At 41.4% G+C, this 25,282-nt stretch overlaps 1 protein-coding gene across 1 annotated transcript; it reads right to left on the bottom strand.

Moving 5' to 3' along the window:
* Positions 1 to 7,962: 7,962 nt before the first annotated feature.
* On the bottom strand, positions 7,963 to 25,059 carry LOC142666155 (NXPE family member 1-like). The gene is made up of 6 exons (XM_075846113.1): positions 22,808 to 25,059; positions 15,447 to 15,555; positions 14,653 to 15,353; positions 11,043 to 11,104; positions 9,223 to 9,426; positions 7,963 to 8,519 (listed from the first exon to the last, which is right to left on the bottom strand). The coding sequence occupies exons 1-6, from the start codon at positions 22,843 to 22,845 to the stop codon at positions 7,984 to 7,986; spliced, it is 1,650 nt and encodes a 549-aa protein (XP_075702228.1). The 5' UTR covers positions 22,846 to 25,059; the 3' UTR covers positions 7,963 to 7,983.
* Positions 25,060 to 25,282: the final 223 nt, after the last annotated feature.

Raw genomic sequence — 25,282 nt, forward strand, 5'->3', positions numbered from 1 at the left:
ATTAAAATATTTAACACAGGTAACGTACCCTTTAAATGCCTATGATATAAATATAGGTACTTTTGAGAATATGTCTGATTGTCTGTGATGAAGTCCCAGCTGGGATGAAACGCGTTAGGCAGACTGTTAGGGTATGTGCACACACACTAATTACGTCCGTAATTGACGGACGTATTTCGGCCGCAAGTACTGGACCGAACACAGTGCGGGGAGGCGGGCTCCTAGCATCATAGTTATGTACGATGCTAGGAGTCCCTGCATCTCTGCAGGACAACTGTCCCGTACTGTAATCATGTTTTCAGTATGGGACAGCAGTTCCACGGAGTAGCAGGTACTCCTAGCGTCGTACATAACTATGATGCTAGGAGCCCGGCTCCCTGCACTGTGGTCGGTCCACTACTTGCGGCCGAAATACGTCCGTCAATTACGGACGTAATTAGTGTGTGTGCACATACCCTTACACGGTGGTGAGAGACGTCATCACACCGTTTACTTCCGACGTGGCTGCTTGCAGCGCCATGCCACAAACCATTCTGGTTTGTTAGAGTCAAGCTACCACTGAACGCTGACCTTTATGATACATATTCTACCCTTGAACCTGAGGGAAAAATGCCTTGATACTACACAAAAAAACGAGACATCATTATTAGATGGATATTAACCTGTGATTCCTCATTTGAGGGAACGGACTTGCATGCATGTGGTAATCACAACCTTATCCACCTGTCTCTTGAGTTCCGGAGCTGATCCACTTCGTTACGAAGTTGAAGTGAGGAGGGAGACTAAGCTATGGGTCAGGAAATACTATTGAAGATACTTGTCTTCACGTAGCCACAGCAAGTTTTTGCGAGCGTTAACAGATGGACTCTGGACTGAAGATCTCACAACCAGATAAGTATACTCAATCTAATCTAGGTCATATATATGATTATCTTCAACTCCTGCTTGCTGGCTATAACTTGCTCCTCTACTCAATTAACCCTCAATATGTCAGACAGTCTCACTGTGTTTACGTCCTTCTTGTTCTAAAAGGGTGATATATTTACTCTCTATTTGTGTGTATTTCTATGTTTTCATTGGATATATTTATACAAATTATGTGACCTAGTTTCCATAGATTGTTGGTTGATTGCATTCACTGGTTACATTTTCATGAATTGTTACTATTTGTAATACCAATGTTCTCTTGTGCTTTATAGAATATTTTTCCTGGCCAGGTAGCTTTTTTTATTGTGTGTTCTTTATATCACTTTTTGGTATTTCCTTATGGGAATTGGTCTTTGATATGACTTTTCCCCCTTTTTTACTACTCAATTAATAAATTATTTATTCTTATTACATACCCATGTGAGTACTTGATATATCCTGGATGGTCTTTTTGTTTTTTCTTTTCTGTTTTAATTACTAGGATAGCACCGTGTGGCATTCGGTCCACAAAATTTCTTGAGTTATTGGATATCAACTCTTCCTTTTTTTCATAACTTAGAGGGTGCATCCGAGCCCTGGAGACTGAGGGGAGATCAAATGGTCTCTCTGCCCCATATGAGGAGATCAGTACAATAAATGATTTTGCATTGGCACCCAGTAGCTTTAAAGGGGTTATGTGGGGACCAAAAACTATTATCAGTGTATCCCTGCAGTAAGTGAGTACACTCGCTAATATACATTCCAGTCCCCCGTCGCGCTGATTCTAAGATTTTCATACATTTTTACAGCGTTGGCGGGGGGGGGGCGGAAGTTTAGTTGCACAGGCTTATTTGATGATGATATGACTCTTCTTCTCATGACCGGCCCCGCTGTACTCCATGTAAATCGATGTACTACTGCTACTGCTTGTACATAGAGTACAGCGGGTTGGACACGTGACAAAGAGTCGTATCTTCATCAAAGAAGGCTACGCAACTAGACTTCCGGTCCCCCGGCATCACTATAAAAATCTATGAAAATCTCAGGATCAGCGCGACGGGGGACCGGAATGTATATTAGCGAGTGTACTCACATACTACAGGGAGTGCACTCAGAACTGGGACTAAGCCCACATATATCTGGGGATGGTAAGGACCAGCATTAAACTACTTAAAATCACCCAGGGCAGAATGGGAGGAGTGAAATAACAAAAAATGGAGCCAGTCACTAACCCCACATATATGGATCACATAAACAACACAAAAGTTTGAACAGCACATTCCAACAAAATGATACAGAACGTGTATGCAGGTGCATTATTCCGGTCGTTACTATCGCGCCAATTCCATAAAGGTTTGTGTTTTTTTTGTTTTTTTTTACACTTCTAGTATATAAAACTTTTTATGGAAAAAAGGGGTTTTATTTTCAATTTTACTGTTATCTTTTTATTTTTTAATGAACTTTATTTAACTGTTTTAATATTTTATCTATTTAATATATTTTTTTTAGTCCCACTAGGGGACTTTACACTGCGATCTTCTGATCGCTGATATAATGCATTGGTAATACTCCGTATACCAAAGCATTATTGCCTGTTAGGCCAATTCAATTTTTAGGACCGGTTCTCAGATGTGAAGTGTATATTTGTATGACAAATTCCACTCTGGGATATACCTGTATTCATGGTTATTCATTAGTCACAGATGGCAGCAGTGCATGAATAGGTCTAACCACCTGTATAATTTGTAAAAGGGCGTTGCGAGCATAAATCCGAGGAGATCAATAGTTCTCTCCCTTTACCTCCTAAGCACTCCTGATTAACATGACTATGAACCTCTGCCTCAGGGCTGGCTCTGTTCTGCTAAGTTTTTTTGCTGAATCCTACTTTAGAGTATGTTCACACAGCTTATTTTCAGCCGTTTTTCGGGCAGTAAACTCTCCGAAAAGCGGCTGAAAAACCGGAAGCTGAGCGCCTCCCTCCAAACAACTGGCCATTGATTTCAATGGGAAAAACGGCATATCGTTTCATCTTTTTACGCGACCGTCATATCTCCACTCTGGGCTGATACCTTATAGCCCCGCCGGATCCTTGGTGCTGCTGTCTCCCCGTTCTTCCGTTGCCACAGCAAATGAGTAGTTCCTACGCTATTCACTATGCACATTTTAATAATTGTATTATAATCCGCTGTGTTTACATGACCATACACTTTTAACCACTTTCCGACATCCGCCATATATATATGGCGGAGGTCGGGTGGGGGAGTATGTAGCTGGCTCACTGTCTGAACCCGCTCCATAGAACGAGTGTGTCCGCTGTATCTTATAGCTGTCACTTCAGTATAATGAACGGGATCCCGCACATTTGACCCCTTGGATGTTACGGTCAATAGCGACCGCAGCATCGAAGACGTTACAATGAGAGTGGCGGCACCCTCTGACGTTCCATCTGCCCACCCCACGAAGCAATCACAGGGTGCCGATGGTCGTCATGGCAGCCTCTTCTCAACATTTGACGTATACTAACGTCATACCCGGGAAGAGGTGGTATGGAGCAGACTCAAGGGCCGAGCCCGCTCCATACTACACGGGTGTCGGCTGTATGACACAGTCGACACTTCACTATAACAAACAGAGGCCCCCTCTGACAGCCCATCGGCCCTTTCATGACGCGACCGTGGTGTGCCGATGGTTGTCATGGAAGCCTGTGCCATCATTGTGCTCTTATTAAAGAGGCTTTGTCACCACATTATAAGTGTCCTATATTGTACATGATGTGATCGGCGCTGTAATGTAGATTACTGCAATGTTTTTTATTTAGAAAAACAATCATTTTTGACAGAGTTATGACCTATATTAGCTTTAGGCTAATGAGTTTCTCAATGGACAACTGGGCGTGTTTTACTATATGACCAAGTGGGCGTTGCACAGAGGAGTGTATGACGCTGACCAATCAGTGACCAATCAGTGTCATACACTTCTCTCCATTCATTTACACTGCAGATAGCGATATAGCTATATCACTATGTGCAGTCACATAAACACACTATAACGTTACTCAAGTGTCCTGACAATGAATATACATTACCTCCAGCCAGGAAGTGACGTGTATTCATTCTCCTGACCACTTCTGAAGTGTCTCTGTGATTTGGTTGGATCGCTTACATGATATACTGCAATACTAATGTATTGTAGTATACATTACTATTGCCTACGGCAGGGCTTAATAGGTGTACAAAGATGGCAGACCTATGGAATGGACCTTCATTAGGCCCCCCACGCTAGCATGACAACCATCGGCACCCCGCGATCACGTCGTGTAGGGGCTGATGGCACGTCAGAGGGGACCGCCCCCCTCATTCTAATGACTTAGAAGCTGCGGTCACCATTGATTGTGGCTCTTTACACTGAAGTGTCGGTTGTAAGAAGCAGCCGACACGCTCGTTCTATGGAGCGAAACTGATACACTTTGTGGAAAAAACTGATATTATGTGTGGAAAATTTGGAAATGGCTTAGCATGCTAGGCAAGCGGATCTGCCTGATAGGGCATCTGATTGTTGTAAGGATGAGAGTATCCTATTTGAAACCCCCTCCTATTAGCCAGAATGGGGAACTGCTGCATCGCTTTCTTTGGAGGATCAATCCACACTCGCCGGCTTCTTCTGGCAGCGATAACAATTTCATTCCCGCTAAGCCCTGCCCACTTTAAAAAAAACAAAACGAGTTTTTGTGCTAATTGCGATTTTTGTATGGCGTAGAGTGCTTCATAAATGACCTCCAATGTGTCCATGTGGTTCACGAACATTCAATTGATTTCAGTGTGAAGAGTGTTATTCTTTATTTTCCCCTGTGGTGGCGCTGCAGAGGAATTGAACAACCTGTGAACAGCTTATTATCGGGAGAATATTCTTATGAAAATGCTCCTTTTTGTCCAAGGTCATCTTCTTTATTGTGCAGCAACAAAACAGTCTGGACAGCACGTTATCACTGTCGCCTTTCAACGCTGGGATCCCGGCTTTGAATCCAGCCAAGAGCTACAGCTGTATAGAGTTTGTATGTTTTTGCCATGTTTGCTTTGGTTTCCACCAGCTACTCCGGTTTCCTCTCCAAACAAAAAACATACTGACAGATGAATTTCCTTTCTATGAAATGAGTTCTTACAGTGGAGGAAATAAGTATTTGATCCCTTGCTGATTTTGTAAGTTTGCCCATTGTCAAAGACATGAACAGTCTAGAATTTTTAGGCTAGGTTAATTTTACCAGTGAGAGATAGATTATATAAAAAAAATAAAAATAAAAATAACATAGTCAAAATTCTATATATTTATTTGCATTGTGTACAGAGAAATAAGTATTTGATCCCCTACCAACCATTAAGAGTTCAGCCTCCTCCAGACCAGTTACACGCTCCAAATCAACTCGGTGCCTGCATTAAAGACAGCTGTCTCACATGGTCACCTGTATAAAAGACTCCTGTCCACAGACTCAATTAATCAGTCTGACTCTAACCTCTACAACATGGGCAAGACCAAAGAGCTTTCTAAGGATGTCAGGGACAAGATCATAGACCTGCACAAGGCTGGAATGGGCTACAAAACCATAAGTAAGACGCTGGGTGAGAAGGAGACAACTGTTGGTGCAATAGTAAGAAAATGGAAGACATACAAAATGACTGTCAATCGACATCGATCTGGGGCTCCATGCAAAATCTCACCTCGTGGGGTATCCTTGATCCTGAGGAAGGTGAGAGCTCAGCCGAAAACTACACGGGGGAACTTGTTAATGAAATCAACACAGCTGGGACCACAGTCAGCAAGAAAACCATTGGTAACACATTACGCCGTAATGGATTAAAATCCTGCAGTGCCCGCAAGGTCCCCCTGCTCAAGAAGGCACATGTACAGGCCCGTCTGAAGTTTGCAAATGCACATCTGGATGATTCTGAGAGTGATTGGGAGAAGGTGCTGTGGTCAGATGAGACTAAAATTGAGCTCTTTGGCATTAACTCAATTCGCCGTGTTTGGAGGAAGAGAAATGCTGCCTATGACCCAAAGAACACCGTCCCCACTGTCAAGCATGGAGGTGGAAACATTATGCTTTGGGGGTGTTTCTCTGCTAAGGGCACAGGAATACTTCACCGCATCAATGGGAGAATGGATGGAGCCATGTACCGTCAAATCCTGAGTGACAACCTCCTTCCCTCCACCAGGACATTAAAAATGGCTCGTGGCTGGGTCTTCCAGCACGACAATGACCCGAAACATACAGCCAAGGCAACAAAGGAGTGGCTCAAAAAGAAGCACATTAAGGTCATGGAGTGGCCTAGCCAGTCTCCAGACCTTAATCCCATCGAAAACTTATGGAGGGAGCTGTAGATCTGAGTTGCCAACCTCGAAATCTTAATGATTTACAGATGATCTGCAAAGAGGAGTGGTCCAAAATTCCATCTAACATGTGTGCAAACCTCATCATCAACTACAAAAAACGTCTGACTGCTGTGCTTGCCAACAAGGGTTTTGCCACCAAGTATTAAGTCTTGTTTGCCAAAGGGATCAAATACTTATTTCTCTGTGCACAATGTAAATAAATATATATAATTTTGACTGTGATGTTCTGTTTTTTTTAAAAATATAATCTATCTCTCACTGGTAAAATTAACCTAGCCTAAAAATTCTAAACTGTTCATGTCTTTGACAGTGGACAAACTTACAAAATCAGCAAGGGATCAAATACTTATTTCCTTCACTGTATGTATGTTTGTGAGAAAGGAATTTAGATGGTGCTCCCTTATTGGGGACAAGAACTGATGTGAGTGATGACAATGTCTTTACAGCGCTGCAGAATATGTTTCTGCTATATAAGCAAAAAGGTAAATAAATAAATGTCCATATTCAGCATTATTCCATGGATCAAATGGGGTAAAATAGGGTTTGCTGTATTTCAACCCTTGCCATGGGTACCAAGAGAGCTTATCCCACCTCTGCTTGGAAGTAGTAGGTATTCCACCCATGTTCTCAACATTAGTTAGCGTGATCTTTCAGATTACTAATTTTTACCCCATCTTCAATATCTGTCAATCCTCCTCCTTCCATCCATAATTAAAAGGGTTGTCGCAAGATTAACATCTATCACTTATCCAGAGGATAGATGATAATTGTGTGATCGCTGGGGACATCGCCGAGATGGCCACGATCATTAGATCCTGAACCCCCCCACATTCCTCCTCACTGCACCCACACAGTGCGGAGAAGCTGGAATTGAGCGGAGGATGAGCATGCACTTTTCTGCTCCATTCAACGTCTATGGGGCTGACGGAAACAACCGACTGCTGTACTCCGCTGTCTCTGTCAATTCCATAGACTTTGACTGGAATGGCAGGGTGCATGCTCGTCCTCTGCAAAAAATTAAGCTCCTCCTCTCTGCATGATCAAAGGGAGGAGGAGCTTGAATGGGGGATTTGGGACCTCCGTACTAGTGATCGGTGGCTGCCCCAGCGATCACACAATTATTACCGGTCCTGTGGGTCAGTAATAAGTGTTAGGGTATGTGCACACGTAGTGACCAAAAACTTCTGAAAATACGGAGCTGTTTTCAAGGGAAAACAGCCCCTGATTTTCAGACGTTTTTTTGAGCAACTCACGTTTTTCGCGGCGTTTTCGCTGCGTTTTTTACGTCCGTTTTTGGAGCTGTTTTCTTTGGGGTCTATGAGAAAACGAATCCAAAAACTTCCAAAGAAGTGCCCTGCACTTCTTTTGCCGAGGCTGTATTTTTACGCGTCGTCGTTTGACAGCTGTCAAACGACGACGCGTAAATTACAGGTCGTCGGCACAGTACGTCGGCAAACCCATTCAAATGAATGGGCAAATGTTTGCCGACGTATTGTAGCCCTATTTTCAGTCGTAAAACGAGGCATAATACGCCTCGTTTACGTCTGAAAATAGGTCGTGTGAACCCAGCCTTAATCTCGGCACTACCCCTTTTAATGATGAGTAATAATCACAAGTCGTGATAAATATGTAATCGATCAAAATTTATTATACAAACCATAAAACAATGCAAACAATAAAACATTGCTTTATCTAACAGATGTAGGACAAGAACAGATTGATTTGGTTTTTAATGATTGTCTCAGATGGATGAGGAATATAAGATCCAAAAGCAATGGTCATATCCCAAGCATCAATAAACTGAGCACTCAGTCCTGTGAAGATATTCTTCATTAAGAGATATTGAACATATCCATGAAAATCACTGAACCGTTCAGCATCAGCATTTATTTCTCTGGTGTTTTCTGACTTTATGATGATTTTTGTATCTGGGCTTCGAACAATTAGATTTTCTAAAGCGCTACGAATATTGAGGAGTCGTTTGATGTAGAGATGAATAGGAAAGGCCCGGAAATGTTGTCCTAGAGTAACAACGACAATGGTGTCACTGCTGCCAGCAAGTCGGTCTATTTCATTGGAGATATAGGAATGATCTCTCTGAGTGTAGAAACTGTGAGTTACAAATGGGTGTCCATGCTTCTTCCATTGGATATATACATTATTTTTTAAGTCTAAAGCCAAGTGAGTCCTGTGTAAACCTCTTCCATGGAGGTCAAAAAACTTCAGAGCTGACAAAAAAATTAAGACAAATAGTTAAATGCAGTCTGTATATTCATCTCAACAGGGCTCTTTTGCCTATTATTGATTCCCAATATTACGGTGCCGGTTTTTGCCCCCTAGGACAGAAGAGCCGGCTGTTTGTTTTGTCCTCCATTCCCTTTACATGATCCTTGAGTCAATTCCCCCATTCCTCGTTTGCTAACAATGCAGTTTCTCTAGAGAGACGTCCTTCATATGCTCTTGCCACCAAGTAGCAAAGCTCATGGGACCAACCATGGCTGGGCCTTAAGGGCGCCATAGCAGCGGCATGATCTACCTCTATGCTATGTACGCCCATAAGTGTTGAGGAATATGAGGAGACAGGAGCCACGTAATGAGATGCAGAAAGTACACTATATGATGTTGCACCCTATTCAAAGCACTGAAATGTCCGAAAAAGTTAAACTTTATTGCAACCCATAGAAAATAATGGAAGTTACATGGGACTATGATGGTCTACAACAGATTCCACTTAAAGCCATGAATGGTTAAGGGTTACAACAATATCCAAAATTTTTATTAACATTTTTTCAAATACTATTATTAATATTAACAATTTCATACACTAAGTATTCTAAACTATGCAGGGCCAGACTGTAGGGAGGGAAAAAGGGTCAATTGCCTAGCGCCTCCACCATCTAGGTACTTCCACCTTCCAGTTTTAAGACTTACTTGTCAACACCCGCGGGAAGTACTCTATCCATTGACGTAAGGTTGAATCTCCCATAAAATATATCATTTTACCAGCTAGGCAAGTGTTGATGGATGGTAGTGAAGGCAGCAAGCAATGTGCAGGGTACCATACATTTCTGTAAAAATAGCCAGTAGGAAATGGAGAAGACATCCCATCTTCACATTTGGAACTTGAAAAACTTTCTATAAAATGATGGTGTCAAATATTAGGCATGAAATCGGTATCACAATAGTTTCTATTCTAAAGTTCCAAGCTATTCCCGGTCAACGATAGCACCAGACACACTGTAATACACTACATTACAATCACACCAATGATTAACCCATCATCACATTGCAATGACTCTCTTCACACAAAGAATATAGACAGTGGCACTGTGAGAGCAGCCATGGGGAAATTGAAAACCTCGTGGCTACTCTGCTCTACTATCCGTCACTTCAGCCTGTAAAATTCAGGCAACAGAAGTGTAAATGATGTATGCAATTCCCTAATGTAATTTGTCCAAACCCGGGTTTCATGAGTCTGTAGAATCCTTAGAACCAGGTTAGAGCAGCAGTGAGAGTTTTCACTGCTAAAGTAGGAATGGGATGGATGTAGAGGTTCTCCAGAAGGAATTTTTGTTTTCATGGGTTCCCCATCGTAAAAAGACTGGGAATTACTGCCCTAACATATGAGGCAATGTGGTCCAGAGGTAGAACTTCACTGATCCTATCTACTGAATCAGATGAGTGGGAAGAACCGAGTTAGGAGTCTTCTTTGTTAATAGTTTTGACTGCAGGTTGTCCTCAAGATTGATGGGTAGGGCAGAGCTGTGTGTGATTGGGTGGTCTTGAATAGGTCTACAACATTAAAGGGTAACTAAACATTTAAAAAACTTTTGACATGTCATAGTGACATTTCAGAAGTTTGATTGGTGGGGGTCCGAGCACTGAGACCCCCACCAATCACTAAAACGACGAGGCAGAAGCGCTCAGGTAAGCGCTATGCTGCTTAGTTTCTGATTGGCTTTCCTCAACACTCCCGGTGTACGGGCACAATAGAAAGTTTATGAGCTCGTACACCGCTTGCTCAGCTTCCTGAGGAAAGCCGATCAGAAATGAAGTGACACAGTGCTCATCTGAGCGCTTCTGCCACTTTGTTTTAGCGATCGGTGGGGGTCTCAGTGCTCGGATCCCCACCGATCAAAATTTCTGACATGTCACTATGATATGTCAAAAGTTTTTTAAAAGTTTAGTTACCCTTTAAAAATAATACTCTGAAATGTCGCAGATACAAGTGAGAAGATGACATTGTGTTCTCTAACCATCACTGAATTCCATTGACTGCAATGCTGTAGAGAGTGTAAGCCTTTTTGACCAGAAGTGTAGATTGAGATTGAATTCATTGGGCGGCAATTGATAGGTGATAAGTACGGTCCGTGGGAAAACTCCTTTAATTAGTTCTATAATTTAGCATTTTTACAAGATGTCCATTTTTGGATTGGATCCCACAAATCCTTTGTACTAGACTGTCCACTGATATGGAAAATTTACCAAAATTCCTTAGTGGCAAAAGGTATAGACCCATTCTTCTTCCTGTTCTCCTTTTTTAAACATTTTGTGAATCCTCCTTCTAAACTTTCTGTCATCCAAATCGGCTTCAAGCCTTCCTTCCCACCTCAGTAACCTCCTCCTCTCCCCTGCAGTCCCTGACACTTTTTGCCAACCCCTTCAGACCGTACCAATCTATAACATTTTTTCTGAATTTTATTCGTGTTAACTAAGTAAAATAAGAAAAAAAGAATTGAGATCGTACTCACTATTACATCTCAAAACTTCAATACGGTCAACGTCTTTTGGAATTTCTATGCCGTTATTGGACCTTTCATTGAATGTTAAAGAAAAAACAAAAAGTAAAACTTCTATACGGAGCTTCTAACTTCATTCCCACACATATAGGCAAATTTTTGGGTAAATGTTTTTGAATGGCGATACATTACAGATACAGCAGTGATTATGTGGGCAGATATTATTCTGAACTTCATAACAATCCCTGCAACGTGTGTTTTTTTTTGTTTTTTTTATTACACATTATGGATTGTTTTACATTGTAGATAACATCGAACATGTAGATATTGTAGATAATCTGTGCCACTACAAGGGAAACAATGTCACAATAATCTGATGAATACCACACCCAGAAATGGATAATGAGATGATTTGAGGACAATGCAAGTCTGTAGTGAGCTAGCTACCCAAGCCATGACAATCTGCTTGCTAGGGATGTACTGACAAAAAACCCAGTCTTTTCAATGAGGCAGCAACCATGGTCTTCCACATATAGCAGAATTGACAAGAATCTTGGAAGAGCCTAAAGGTGGATGCTACAGGATTAGAAAAACATGGCTGCTGTTTTCCAACCATACCAGACACAACCTGTACACAAGTGTCTTGTTTGTTTTGGACTACGCTATTCATTCCGTCAAAACGACGGAACCCCTGCACAACAGAGACCAACGGAAACCATTGGCACTGGATCCGTCACCATTGAAATCAATGGTGATGGAAACCTATGGTTTCCGTTTGTGTCGGTCAGGGCTCCGTTCCGATGGAAAGCCCCGTTGGAACGGAGCCCTGACGTAGATGTGAACGAAGCCTAATTCTTTAAGCTACTTTTTCTTCATCTCCTACTACTACATGAACCCTGTTACTGTAAAAAAAAAAAAAAAAAAGGGGGGGGGACACGTCTTATTTTAGCACTAAGTTTCAATTTTGTATGTATTTTTAAGAAAATATCAAGTGTTTAAATATGTAAAGGTTTCCCTATCATAAGCTGATCACAAATACAGCTAAGAACTCCAGTGACTGTGGAGGAGCCTGGCAGAAAGTGCTTAATTTCCCTGCAGCGCCGCCATAGGACAAATTAAACATTACACAATTCCTATTGAAATCAATGAGCTGTCCATATAATGCATGGATGTACTAAGTCCTCTACAGCGAGATTGTGCTTTTTAGCTGCTCTCTATTTTGAGAGCAGGAACTCACTAGGCAGATATGCTACGTAAAACTACACAGCGTATCCGACCTAGAACCCGCAGTATATGCCGCATTATATTTGGGAGGAATTTCTGCAGCGGAAAGCGGCACTTAATATACTTGATATTTGAAAATGAATTTTCTGAACCGGACAACACCTTTAACCCCTTAACGTCCTATGATGTAACTGTACACCATGGCCATGAACGGGGAGTTTAGAGTTGGCTCACGGGCTAAGCCTGCTCCACACTGAGTGAGTGTTGGTTCTAAGTTACAGCCGACACTACACTGTACTGGCCAGATTCAGAGACCCTGGATGTTTAAAGAGGCTCTGTCACCACATTATAAGTGCCCTGTCTCCTATATAAGGAGATGGGCGCTGTAATGTAGGTGACAGTAATGCTTTTTATTTAAAAAAACGATCTTTTTTCACAACGTTAGGAGCGATTTTGGTTTATGCTAATGAGCTTTCTTAATGCCCAAGTGGGCGTACTTTTACTTTCGACCAAGTGGGCGTTGTACAGAGGAGTGCATGACGCTGACCAATCAGCATCATGCACTCCTCTCCATTCATTTACACTGCACTAGCGATATAGTTATATCACTATGTGCAGCCTCATATACAAACCCTAACATTACTACAGTGTCCTGATAATGAATACACATGACCATCCAGCCTGGACGTCGTGTGTACTCAGAATCCTGACACTTCTGAATCTTTTTTTGTGAGATTCCGGCAAATGAAACCAAACCCTCGTTTAGCTCCGTGATCTCGCGAGATTTCGTATCCGTTGCTGGAATCTCACAAAAAAGATTCAGAAGTGTCAGGATTCTGAGTACACATGACGTCCAGGCTGGATGGTCATGTGTATTCATTATCAGGACACTGTAGTAATGTTAGGGTTTGTGTATGAGGCTGCACATAGTGATATAACTATATCGCTAGTGCAGTGTAAATGAATGGAGAGGAGTGCATGATGCCGATTGGTCAGCGTCATGCACTCCTCTGTACAACGCCCACTTGGTCGAAAGTAAAAGTACGCCCACTTGGGCATTAAGAAAGCTCATTAGCATAAACCAAAATCGCTCCTAACGTTGTGAAAAAAGATCGTTTTTTTAAATAAAAAGCATTACTGTCACCTACATTACAGCGCCCATCTCCTTATGTAGGAGACAGGGCACTTATAATGTGGTGACAGAGCCTCTTTAACCCCTACGATGCCACGATTAATATCAACAGTCCAAAGAGCCATTACAAAAAGGGGGTTCCCTCCGTCACCCCATCTACCCTCTGATGACGCGATCACATGGTGTTGATGGCGATCATGAATGGCTGTCATGTCCTAAATGAAGGCCTCCAGTTCTGCTATCTTTGTACTCCCATTATGCCCTGCCTGGAGCCGATAAAAATTACAATACACTGCAATACATAGGTGTTGCAGTGTATTCTACCAGCGATCAAAGGATCACTTCTTTAAGTCCTCTAGTGGACTAAAAAAAGATGTAAAAAGAACTGTTAAATGGTTTTTATTCATGTATATATAATTATTTTTTTTAAACCTACCTTTTCCCATTTTTTCCCCCTAAAGTAAAAAATAAAAAATTGATATCGCCGCATTCAGAAAATTCACAACTTTTACGATATAACGTTATCTTTCCTGTATGCTGAATGTCATAAAAAAATGAATAATTAAAGACGGCAGAAATGCTGTTATTTGGTTACCTTATCTGTCAAATAAAATGAAATAACAGGTGAACAAAAAGTCGTATGCACCAATAAAAACAACAGATCTCCCCGCAAAAAAATAAGTCCTCATAGCGCTCCATCAATGGAAAAAGAAAACAGTTATGGGTCTCATAACATGGCGACACAAAACACATTTTATTTTTAACAAATAGTTTTTTCTTTGCTAGAAATAGTACATCATAAAAAACAACATATATATGGTATAGCCGTAATCGTACTGACCCGCAGACCAAAGTTAACATAAAATTTTTACTGCATTGTGAACGCCATAAAAATAAAACCCAAAAAACAAAGGAGAAACCGCTGTTTTTTTCCATTCCACCCTAAAAACTAGTTTCCTAGTACATTACACAGCACAATAAATGGTGCCATTAAAAACTAGAACTTGTCCCACAAAAAAAACAAGCCCTTATACGGCTACGTCGGAAAAAAAAAAAAAAAGTTATAGCTTTTGAAAAAAGGGAGGAAAAACGAAAAAGGAGAAACTGAAAAATGACTGTGTCGACAAGGAGATAAACATTATTCTATTACGCTATTTGATGACCAATAACACGCTGTAATAATGTCATGTGATTACCCCAAATCAGTCCTAGACACACATTTCCAGTAATGTGATTTGCAATATTGTACCTCAAAGGAATAATTACCTTGCAAAAATATTTTTCTGAATTTGGGTAAGGTAACTCACAGGTGTGTTTCTGCTATTCAATGATATGAAGGCCTCACATGGCACATGAGGTGGCTTGATGCAGTTGAACGACTCTCCATAATCACACAATTCCTCTTGTGAATTTAAGTAGAACCCGCATTGTGTATGAACCTCTTCACTTTTGTTGAGGAACGTTCCTGAGAATGTAATATATCGGTATCCAATGTTTCTTACTTTCCACAAGATGGACACTGCTTCACTAGGATGTAACAGAACTATAGATATTTTCACCAGACCTTCCCAGAACAAAGTGAAATGGACATGATACGTTCCATTGTTAAAATCTTCAACTCTTCCAGATGCTCCAGCTCCAAGTTCTGGAGAAAATATACGGGCTCGTACAAAATCTCCACCGTAGGTCTTCTTCTTACCCAAAAAATCAAACATCTCAACCAGAACAGTTAATGGGTCTCCCACACAATATGTTGATAGATGGTTTACAATGGTTGCTCTGCTCTTTTCTCCACAGGTGACCCTATTTGCCTCCGTGAAATCTACATCTGGAATTATACGATTCATGGCATTAAATAGGTGGTTGACTTTCTCACTTTCGTCCTTGGGTTCAGTTTGTGAAACGTTTTCGGATTCGGTGGAAAATTGAAAATGTTGGATTTGAGAGATCCAATGTGTTGGAGAAAACTGAAAGGTGAACAATTATTTTTTTTTTCACTAAGTAATATATAATATGAAAAATTAAGTAGGTAGAGTCGGATTAGTTAATGAAGAACATACCTGGAATGAATTCAGATGATAGATAAAGCTAAGGACTACGAAACAAATGAATGCCAGACATATAATGATGAGAAGTCGCTTTTCAATAAGTTTGGACATGCTATTGGACCTGAAGAAGAAACACACGTAATTATTGTTCTCATAAAAATGATAAAATTGTAAAGATGGCAGCCTATCAAAGTGCAGCTCATATAAGGAGCTTAATATCATTAACGTGTACGTAGGTTAGTAATCCCGTGAAAGAACACTAGAGTCAACCTCTCCCCAGCCTGGGGTGGACAATTTGGGCGTAGATCCAATAACGTCATAGGTCAGTACTGTTGTAGACAGTAAAAATTGGGATTGTGGAACCCAGGCTGATTATTTATAAAGGTTTAATTTGGGTATCCCAAGGTCTGGGATATTCACACCATAAAGTAAAGGCCTTTTACACAGGGTGATTATCGGGCAGACAAACGTTCATAGAACGCTCGTTGACAATAATTGCAAACAGAGCAGCGATCAGCAGATGAATGAGCAAACGCTCCTTCGTCTGCTGATCGCATAATTTTAAAAATGAAAAATATTATCATTGTCGGCAGCACATCTCCTGTGTAAACAGGGAGACACGCTGCCAACATGATAATGTATGGAGACGAGCGATCGGAGTAACAACCGCTCGTTCCCATACTAGCTCCTTTTTTGAAAGGAGCAAACGAGCTGTCTCATTGATCGGCGCTCGTTTATACGGCCCAGGACATGGCCTGATGAAGACGCTGGTCCAGTATCGAAACGCGTAGCTTATTTAAGCCTTCAAAACCCAATAAATTCTTTATTACTAATTACTTCATTGTCTGGATTTACAATTGATGTTAGCAGCGCTGTATTTCGGTTCTTTTTTTCCTCTCATACTTCCTGTATCGTGCGGTCGCCTTTGTGCCACCGGTTTGGGCCTAGCTGCAGCTACATCATCAACTATTACCTGCCTTCAGTAGAGTTGTGCCTACCCTTGCACAACTCCAATAGGTGAGCATAATCTGCACCACTGTTCATCGTCCATAATCTCCCTTGTGACCTGCACCATGTGGCGCCGTGGTTTTTTTCTCCCTTTTCTTCTATGGCCTAGGAAAGGCTGTGTAAGAGGACTTTTAGTTTCTCTGGGTATCGTAAAATAGGTCTCATGATAACTCAGCTGAGGTCGTTTTTCAGTGGTCGGCCTAGGCGCCTTAGTTTCCGTGAAGGGAAATATTAAGACTTCAGCATACCAAGACATTTTGGACAATTTTTTGCTTCCAACTTTGTGGGAACAGTTTGGGGTTTGGCTCTTTTTTGTTCCAGCATGACTGTCCCCCAGTGCACAAGGTACATAAAGACATGGGTGGTTGGTTGGGTGAGTTTGGTGAGGAAGAACTTGACTGTTCCTCACAGAGCCCTGACCTCAACCCAATCCAACACCTTTGGGATGAACTAGAGTGGAGATGACAAGCCAGGAACTCTCCTCAAACATCAGTGTCTGACCTCACAAATGCTCTTCTGGAAGAATAGGCAGAAATTCCCACAGACACTCCAAAATCTTTTAGAAAGCAAATGAAAGATGAAAGATGTTTTAGCTGCAAAGTGGGGGACCAACTCCATATTAATGCCTATGGATTTAGAATGGGATGTCAAAAAAGCTCTTGTAGGTGTTCCAATACTTTCGTCCATTTAGTGTATTACATTTCACTATTACCTGTTCACTCATGTCGTCACGCCTATGCATCATAAGACCTTTTGACCAAAGTTTAGGACCTTGCCTATCCACCATGAAGTGGGCGACTAACCTCCTCTGGGAAAGACTTGGACTAAAGGGGGGGGGTGGATGGTGGAGCTTTACGTATTTTTACTCTTCACTTCAAACAGGGATGCACCTACCCAAAATGTGGTCCAATTATGATGTATTTTTCCACTTCTAGACCTTACTGGACCAGACTTCTTCGCCCCTGCCTTAATCTAGTAATTTGTTACTATTAACTACGATGAATGAAATACATTTCCCTGCAATATTTGCGTATGAATTGAGTCTTACCTTGTTGGAAGAAGTCAGCTGTTCTGCGCGCCAATCTTACATTAGAGAATGAGCTGCAGTACAATCTAGTTCTCCTCCCACTGCAGAGTGTAGATGACAGCACCACGTCATATATTTATTCATAGGTTTAATTTAACAAGGGTAAATCCAGTGTCCTAAACGCTTTCCGAGTCTATAGTAGAAGATTTTGTAAAACGTATGCCAGATATTCCCATCCTGGGATCATCATAGGAAACCCCTATCTCTGCTCTTATCTTAGAAAACAGTAGTGTTCCATCACCACTAAACTAAACTTTTCAAAAACTTTTGACATGTCATAGTCACGTCAGAAGTTTTGATCGGTGGGGTCCTAGCACTCTGACCCCCACGATAGTTAAAATGAAAAGGCAGAATCGCTTGGGTGATCGCTGTGCCGCTTCGTTTCTGAATGGCTTTTCTCAGAGCGGTGTACGGGCCCAATAGAAAGTCTGTGGATCGTCTTTCTAAGGATAGACGATCCGAAACAAAGCAGACGAGTGCTCACCCGAGAACTTCTGCCGCATCGTTTTAGCGATCGGTGGTGGTCAGTGCTCGGACCCACACCGATTAAAACTTCTGACATGTGACTATGACATTAATAATGCAAACTTTTCTAATATGGGTATATATTCTGCAATTTCAAGGGAGCTCCACTTTGAGGCCAACTTATAACATCTATTGAAATCTAAATCCACTTAGAACTTAAAGCTGCATAAATTTCTAAAGGGAAATTCTGGGAATCTAATAATTTTACAAATCTTCCATAAATAAGCAATATACCACTGGCAATGAATATAATTTTTTGTTTCTGGCTGTATGTGAACAGGATTCTTAAAATGGAGTAATGTGGTCACTACTGGTTTGTTTCAAGACCCCCGTAGGGCTTTGCAAATGAGGGCCAGGAACTAATTGTTTAATTCATTGCAAATTACAAGAGAGGATTGGAAGTATTTTTAGGAAATTCCCTTTAGGAAGCCCAGTAAAGGTCCTATTACACGGCCGATTTGGGCCGTTAAAGCGAGTGCCGATCAGTGAGACCGCTCGTTGATCAACGGTCGTTTGCTCCTTTTACAAGGAGCAATGATTGGTTATGTATGGGGACGAGCTATCATTACTTCATTCGTTCTTCCCCATACATTTTCAACGTGTCGGTAGCACGTCTCCCTGGTTACAACGATAATTTTTTCTGCTGCATAAACGATACGATCAGCTGATGAACGAGCGCTTGCTCGTTCATCAGCTGATCGTTGCTCTGTTATCACAGGTCAATGATCGGTAACAAGTATTCATATGAACGCTCGTTTTCCCGATAATTGACCCATGTCAAAGGGCCTTTAATTTGCAGGAACATTCTTGCAGATTACGCCAACAATAGGGGATCAGAGTGCTAAACCTGGTATATCTCTCAGGGAAAATAAATTTTCTTTATGATCTTTCTTTGGGTGGCATGCTCCTAGGAATTGGCAATCAAAGTGGATAGACAAGTAATATTTAAAGTAAATGGCGTGAAGCCTAATATTATGTATTATTTTAATTCAATGCAGCTATTAACAAATGGTGCCAGGTTGATGTTATTGTCCATTGTTCTGTTCGCCAAGATATTATGTTCATTGTGACCTCTATGAAAAAAGGAATTGTGGGCTTAGTCTGAGGCTCGGTGGGCAGAATTTTTTTTGAAATTGAAATATCAACATACACTGAAAAAAAAAATATCTATAATATTTTCTAAACAGGTCCTTTTCTGATTTCCTTTAACCCCTTAACGACATACCACATACTAGTATGCGGTAGCCGGTAAGGGGAAGTATGGAGCGGACTCATGGGCTGAGCTCGCTGCATACTCAGCAGGTGACGGTTGTGTTATACAGCCGACACCTCACTGCAACGGGCGGAATCAAAGATCACTTTGATGATCACGACCACGGCATTTAAATGGTTAGAATCAGGGGGCGCCCCCTCAAACACGGCATTGCGCCCCCCGTGATGGGTTCTGCCATTGACTATTGTTGTAATGGCAGCCTGGGGGCCTAATGAAGGGCCCAGGTCTGCCATCTTTGTACTATGGCAGGGCTTCAAAGGAGACTGTCAGAATCACGATATACTGCAATACATTAGTATTGCAGTATTTCATGCAAACAATCTCTGGTTCAAGTCCCCTGGGGGGACTAATAAAAAAAGTAAAATAACAGTAAAATAAAGATTTTTATAATATTCCCCCAAAAATTCAATATTAAACGTTTAAAAAAAAAAAAAATTAACATAACTGGTATCGCCACGTCCGTAAAAGTCCGAACTATCACAATATAGCTTTGCTTAACCCGCTTGGTGAATGACGTAAAAAAAAATAATAATATATAAAACATGCAAATTGCTGTTTTTTGGTCACCTTATCTCCCAAAAAAAAGGAATAAAAAGTGTTTAAAAAGTCACATGTACCCCAAAATGGTATCGGTGAAAACTACAGCTCGCCCCGCAATAATTAAGCCCTCACACCTCTAAATTCATTGAAAAATAAAGTTATGGCGACACAAAACATTTTTATTAATAATAAACTATTTGATTTATTTTTTTTAAAGTGGTAAAACATAAAACAAAACATATTAATTTTGTATCGCCATAATTGTATCAACCTGTAGAATAAGGTGAATATGTCGTTTTTCCCGCCTGATGGACGCCGTAAAAACAAAACCCCCCAAAAATTGGTGTAATCGCTGTTTTTTGCCCATTTAACCACACAAATATATATTTTTAATTTTCCCAGTACATTATGCAGTACAATAAATGGTGCCATGAAAAACTACAACTACAACCAAGTCCTCATATGACTGCTTGAAGTTATGGGCTCAATACCTGTTCTGAAATACATTCAGTTTCCGATGACAACATTTCTTGTTCTGACGTCTGTATGTCTGTCATGTGCGATGTTGACATGGAAACCTTATGTAATACTTGCCAAATTTTGTAAAGGAACATCAGGGGCATGAAGTATCTCACAGAATTTTTTTTGCCTCATGCGACGCGCATTTATATAGGACTTCCCCCCCCCCCCCAACTATGAAATTTTAATCTCAAATAGTGCATATGGCCCCCTTCATCACATCCTAAAATTCATACAAACCCCCTAAGCTAATACAGACACCAGACCCCATACACAAATACAATTCCCAGACCCCCTTAATCAATACAGACCCCACACCAACCCCCTAAATAAATAGAGACCCTCCAGAACCTCTAAAATAATGAAGACCCCTGACCAGACTCCCCCCTAAATTAAAGGGGTTATCCAGGATGTGAACATTTTTTATTAGGGGCTGGAAATTGAATAAATAAACCCAAAAAAACAATAACCTTTCCATTCCCCCGGCGATCCAGCGCTGTAGCTCCGGCAATACTCCCGGTGGTTTAGATGCACGATGTAACCAATGCAGCCAATCAGAGGGCTCAACAGTTATGGGTTGTATTTCTGGCATTATGAAAGAAACACAATTCGTCAGCACTGAACCCCCTGGACCCTCTGATTGGCTGCAGCGGTCACATGCTACGTGCATGTAAACAACCACCGGGAGTGCTGTCAGAGTGACAGTGCTGGATCGCTGTTTTTTGATCACCTCATTTCCCACAAAAAAATTGAATAAAAAGTGATCAAAAAGTCTTGTGTACCCCAAAATTGTATCAATAGAAACTACAGCTCGCTCCGCAAAAAATAACCCCGCATATCGATTAATTTATGGAAAAATAAAAAAGTTACGGCTCTCAGAATATGGCGACACAAAACAAATTTTATTTTCATCAATTAGACTTCCTTCTAAAAGTAGTAAAACGTTAAAAAAAACGATATAAATTTGGTATCGCCATAATCAACTCGACCCACAGAATTAAGTTAACATGTCATTATTACTGCACGGTGAATGCCGTAAAAACAAAACCCCAAAAAATATTGAGGAATCACTGTTTTTTTTTTCCCGTTCCACCACACAAATAATTTTTTCCCAGTTTCTTGGTACATTATATTGTACAATAAATGATGTAGTGAATAACTATATCTCGTTCCGCAAAAATCAAGCCCTCATACGGTTTTAGCGATATATATATATATATATATATATGTGTATATTACCAGTTTAGAAATCATTGCTTGGTTAAATGAGCCCTAGTTGTAAAAGTTGCAGAATACTATGCAGGAATAATGGTGCAGAGCTTACTTACCGACTAATGTCAGATCGACGTGCAGAATGACAGTGATATACTAATAAAACGTTCGTCATTGAACGTCTAATGTATTACCATAAAGGTGTATCCGGGCGTGCTCCTTTACTCAGACACCTGGTGGGCGTTTGAGAGAATGCAACATTTTTGTCTTCACAAAATAAAATAAATCTGCTTTCTAAATTCCAAAGTAATTGTAACAAGCTAACCTGGACATACACATAAGAAAAATGTCTGTGATGAATTTGGCAGGTTCCCCTAACATCCTAATGTGTATGTCGGCCTAAACGAGGAGTGGATGTGCCATGTTAGATTCCAACATGCCCTATCCTTTGTTCTATCGGGAGATAAACTGCTGCTAGAAGTGACTGGCAATAGCTTGTTTGCCTCCCCTGTATTGAGTAAATATGCCCTGGTGGTTAATGAAGTATCTGCCAAGGTCACTCACTGGGGAGGGGGGAAGTTAGGTGTTTGGAGTGTTAGGAGTCCACAGAGTTATTAGTTAGCGTTCTGCGCGGGGACTCCAGAACTGCTTCTTACGTCACTGTCCATATATGGACAGTGATGTCAGGAGTCTTCCCTGGACCGTAGTCCCGGGGAAGACCCTCTACTACCGCTCTGCCCAGGGACTCCGGCACCTCTCCTGACATCACTGCCCATATATGGACAGTGACATCAGGAGCTTTCCCTGGACCGGAGTAAATAAATAATTGAAAAAGTGATGAGGGTTCTTACGATTTTTCATAAACAGCCAGATACAACATAGCAGCAGGCTAGCATTACAAGGATGAGAGGACCCATGGTTTTTGGGCTTTCTCAGCCTAATAATACCAGCCTGCGGCTGCCCCAATGCCCAACCATCATAGCAGATAGTCGGGTACGGGATCGTACTCACCGCCATCAGGAGTACCAGGGTAATAATGGAGGGTTAGCGTTAGCCTTTTCACTGGCTCACACTAAGCTCTTCCTTAGTAATGGACGCTGTCAATCAGACAGCGGTCATTACTAAGGCAGTAGTAGTAAAGTTAGAAAAGAAAAGAATAGAAAATAATATTTTATTAAATTAAAAACTCCCCACAAAACCCTTGTTTACCATGTTATTGAGTAAAAAAAACAAAAAAACGCAGTCATTGTAGTCCTCGAATCTGGAGTAGTCCAACAACCCAACCTGTAAAAAAACACAAACACACAAAAAAAAGTAACACATAAAAAAGCAAAGCAATTATTAAATAACCTTTCCAGGGTCCAACAACTACGGTGTTTCTGTAACTTTGGGAGATATAGGGGGCGTCAGCACTAAAAGTGTCTAGAGCAGCATCAACTGTAAATACGACCCTGTCCATATGTTATATATGTGTTAATATAAACCTGAATGGCTGGAGCCTGAAAAATCAATGATTTTCTAGTTATTGTAAATTATCCACTGATGGGTTCTTTCCCCATATAATCACCTGTCTGGCTGGCAAAATGATATATCTGATCGGAGGTTCAACTCTTCATCCAAGGATTGAGAACTTTGCAAAAATCATGAAATTATGTTTGTGTCCATTGTACTATCATGGTGCCTATCTGTAGCTGAGGGAGCTCACTGCATACAGCCCCCATTGAGTTTAATACTAGCTATGTCAAACCATATAGTTACCTCCCAGTGGTGTAGCTATAGGGGTCGCAGCGGTTGCAATTGCCACCAGACCCTAAAACCACGGGGCCCATGGTTCCCTGAACCACGTCTATCCACAGTAACTGAAGTAACTGTGTGCCAATCATGTGTGATACTGTGTGCTGGGACCTGTATCTAATCCTATCATGTGTGATACTGTCTGCTGGGCCCTGTATCTAACCCTATCATGTGTGACACTGTCTGCTGGGACCTGTATCTAATCCTATCATGTGTCTTACTGTCTGCTGGGCCCTGTATCTAATCCTATCATGTGGGACACTGTCTACTGGGCCTTATATCTAATCCTATCATGTGTGATACTGTGTGCTGGGACCTTTATCTAATCCTATCATGTGTGACATTGTCTACTGGGCCCTGTATCTAATCCTATCATGTGTGATACTGTCTGCTGGGACCTGTATCTAATCCAATCATGTGTCATACTGTCTGCTGGGCCCTGTATCTAATCCTATCATGTGTGATACTGTCTACTGGGCCCTGTATCTCATCCTATCATGTGTGATACTGTCTACTAAGCCCTGTATCTCATCCTGTTATGTGTGATACTGTCTACTGGTCCCTGTATCTCATCCTATCATGTGTGATACTGTCTACTAAGCCCTGTATCTCATCCTGTCATGTGTGATACTGTATACTGAGCCATGTATCTCATCCTATCATGTGTGATACTGTCTCCTGCGCTCTGTATCTCATCCTATCATGTGTGATACTGTCTCCTGCGCTCTGTATCTCATCCTATCATGTGTGATACTGTCTACTAAGCCCTGTATCTCATCCTATCATGTGTGATACTGTCTCCTGCGCTCAGTATCTCATCCTATCATATGTGATACTGTCTACTAAGCCCTGTATCTCATCCTGTCATGTGTGATACTGTCTACTGGGCCCTGTATCTCATCCTATCATGTGTGATACTGTCTCCTGAGCAGGGGCGGATTATCATGAGGGAAATCTGTGCACGTGCTATACTCATAAACAGGTGTAAATTGGTAGTAACAAAAGCTTAATTGCTGGACCCCACACATAGGCATGTTATGTTCAGAGTGTCACCTGACGAAAAACAATAGTTATACACCCAGGCAGCAAAGGTCCTATCAGAGTCTCAGATTAAAGTCCCACCTTCCCAAACAGACCATGTCTAGGTCCGAGGAGGCGCGATCATGTGACGTATGATCCGACTCATATCATGAGAGTCGTCACGGTCTATATCCCCCCGTGTGGGTGTCGGAGTGAACATAACATGCCTATGTCCGGGATGTAGCAATTAAGCTGCTTATGCTACACATGGGGATATGATTTGGTGTGTATAGGGAGATGTTTGTATGCAAGACGCCACCACCTTACGAAGCCTCGGTGAAACGCGCGTCGGGTCAACAGTGGTGGTCTGGTCCTGGTCCCTCTTTTGTTACCATCAACTATTTGTGTATGTATATACTTCATGTCGGCCATATTTTGCTACTACAATAATATTAACTGCAATATGCTTATTTTTACTACCAACTTCCACCTGTTTATGAGTACAGCCACATGTGTACTGACTAGCCTGGTTATACCTGTAGTCCTCCTGAAGGACCTTGACAATCTATTTATCCTGACTAGAGATGAGCGAACCGGGACAACCGAACCCGGTTTCGGTCCGAACATCGGGAAAAGTTCGGTTCGTAGCGAATCCGAACTTCACCGGGTTCGGCCGAACCCGTTTTGACCGAACCCGGTCAAAAATATTATACAAATCGGCAGCCACTTGTCTCTATCAATCACTGATAGAGAAAAGAGGATTCTGATTAAAAATAAAATAAAAAGCATTCCATACGTACCCAGTCATTGTCTTGGTGATGAGTCCCTCTTCTTCCTCCAGTCCGACCTTCTTTTCTGACGCGGCAGCCT

The sequence above is a fragment of the Rhinoderma darwinii genome, chromosome 13 (assembly GCF_050947455.1).
Source record: "Rhinoderma darwinii isolate aRhiDar2 chromosome 13, aRhiDar2.hap1, whole genome shotgun sequence".
In the NCBI taxonomy this organism is placed as follows: domain Eukaryota; kingdom Metazoa; phylum Chordata; class Amphibia; order Anura; family Rhinodermatidae; genus Rhinoderma; species Rhinoderma darwinii.

Excerpts from the sequence above, each read along its gene's own strand:
- LOC142666155 (XM_075846113.1), bottom strand. The coding sequence starts at position 22,845 with ATGACTGCGTTTTTTTGTTTTTTTTACTCAATAACATG. Across the intron at positions 15,556-22,807 it reads TTTTTTTACTCAATAACATG|GTCCAATAGCATGTCCAAAC; the intron begins GTAAACAAGGGT and ends TTTCTTCTTCAG. Across the intron at positions 11,105-14,652 it reads CAGAAAAATATTTTTGCAAG|GTCCAATAACGGCATAGAAA; the intron begins GTAATTATTCCT and ends ATTCAATGAAAG.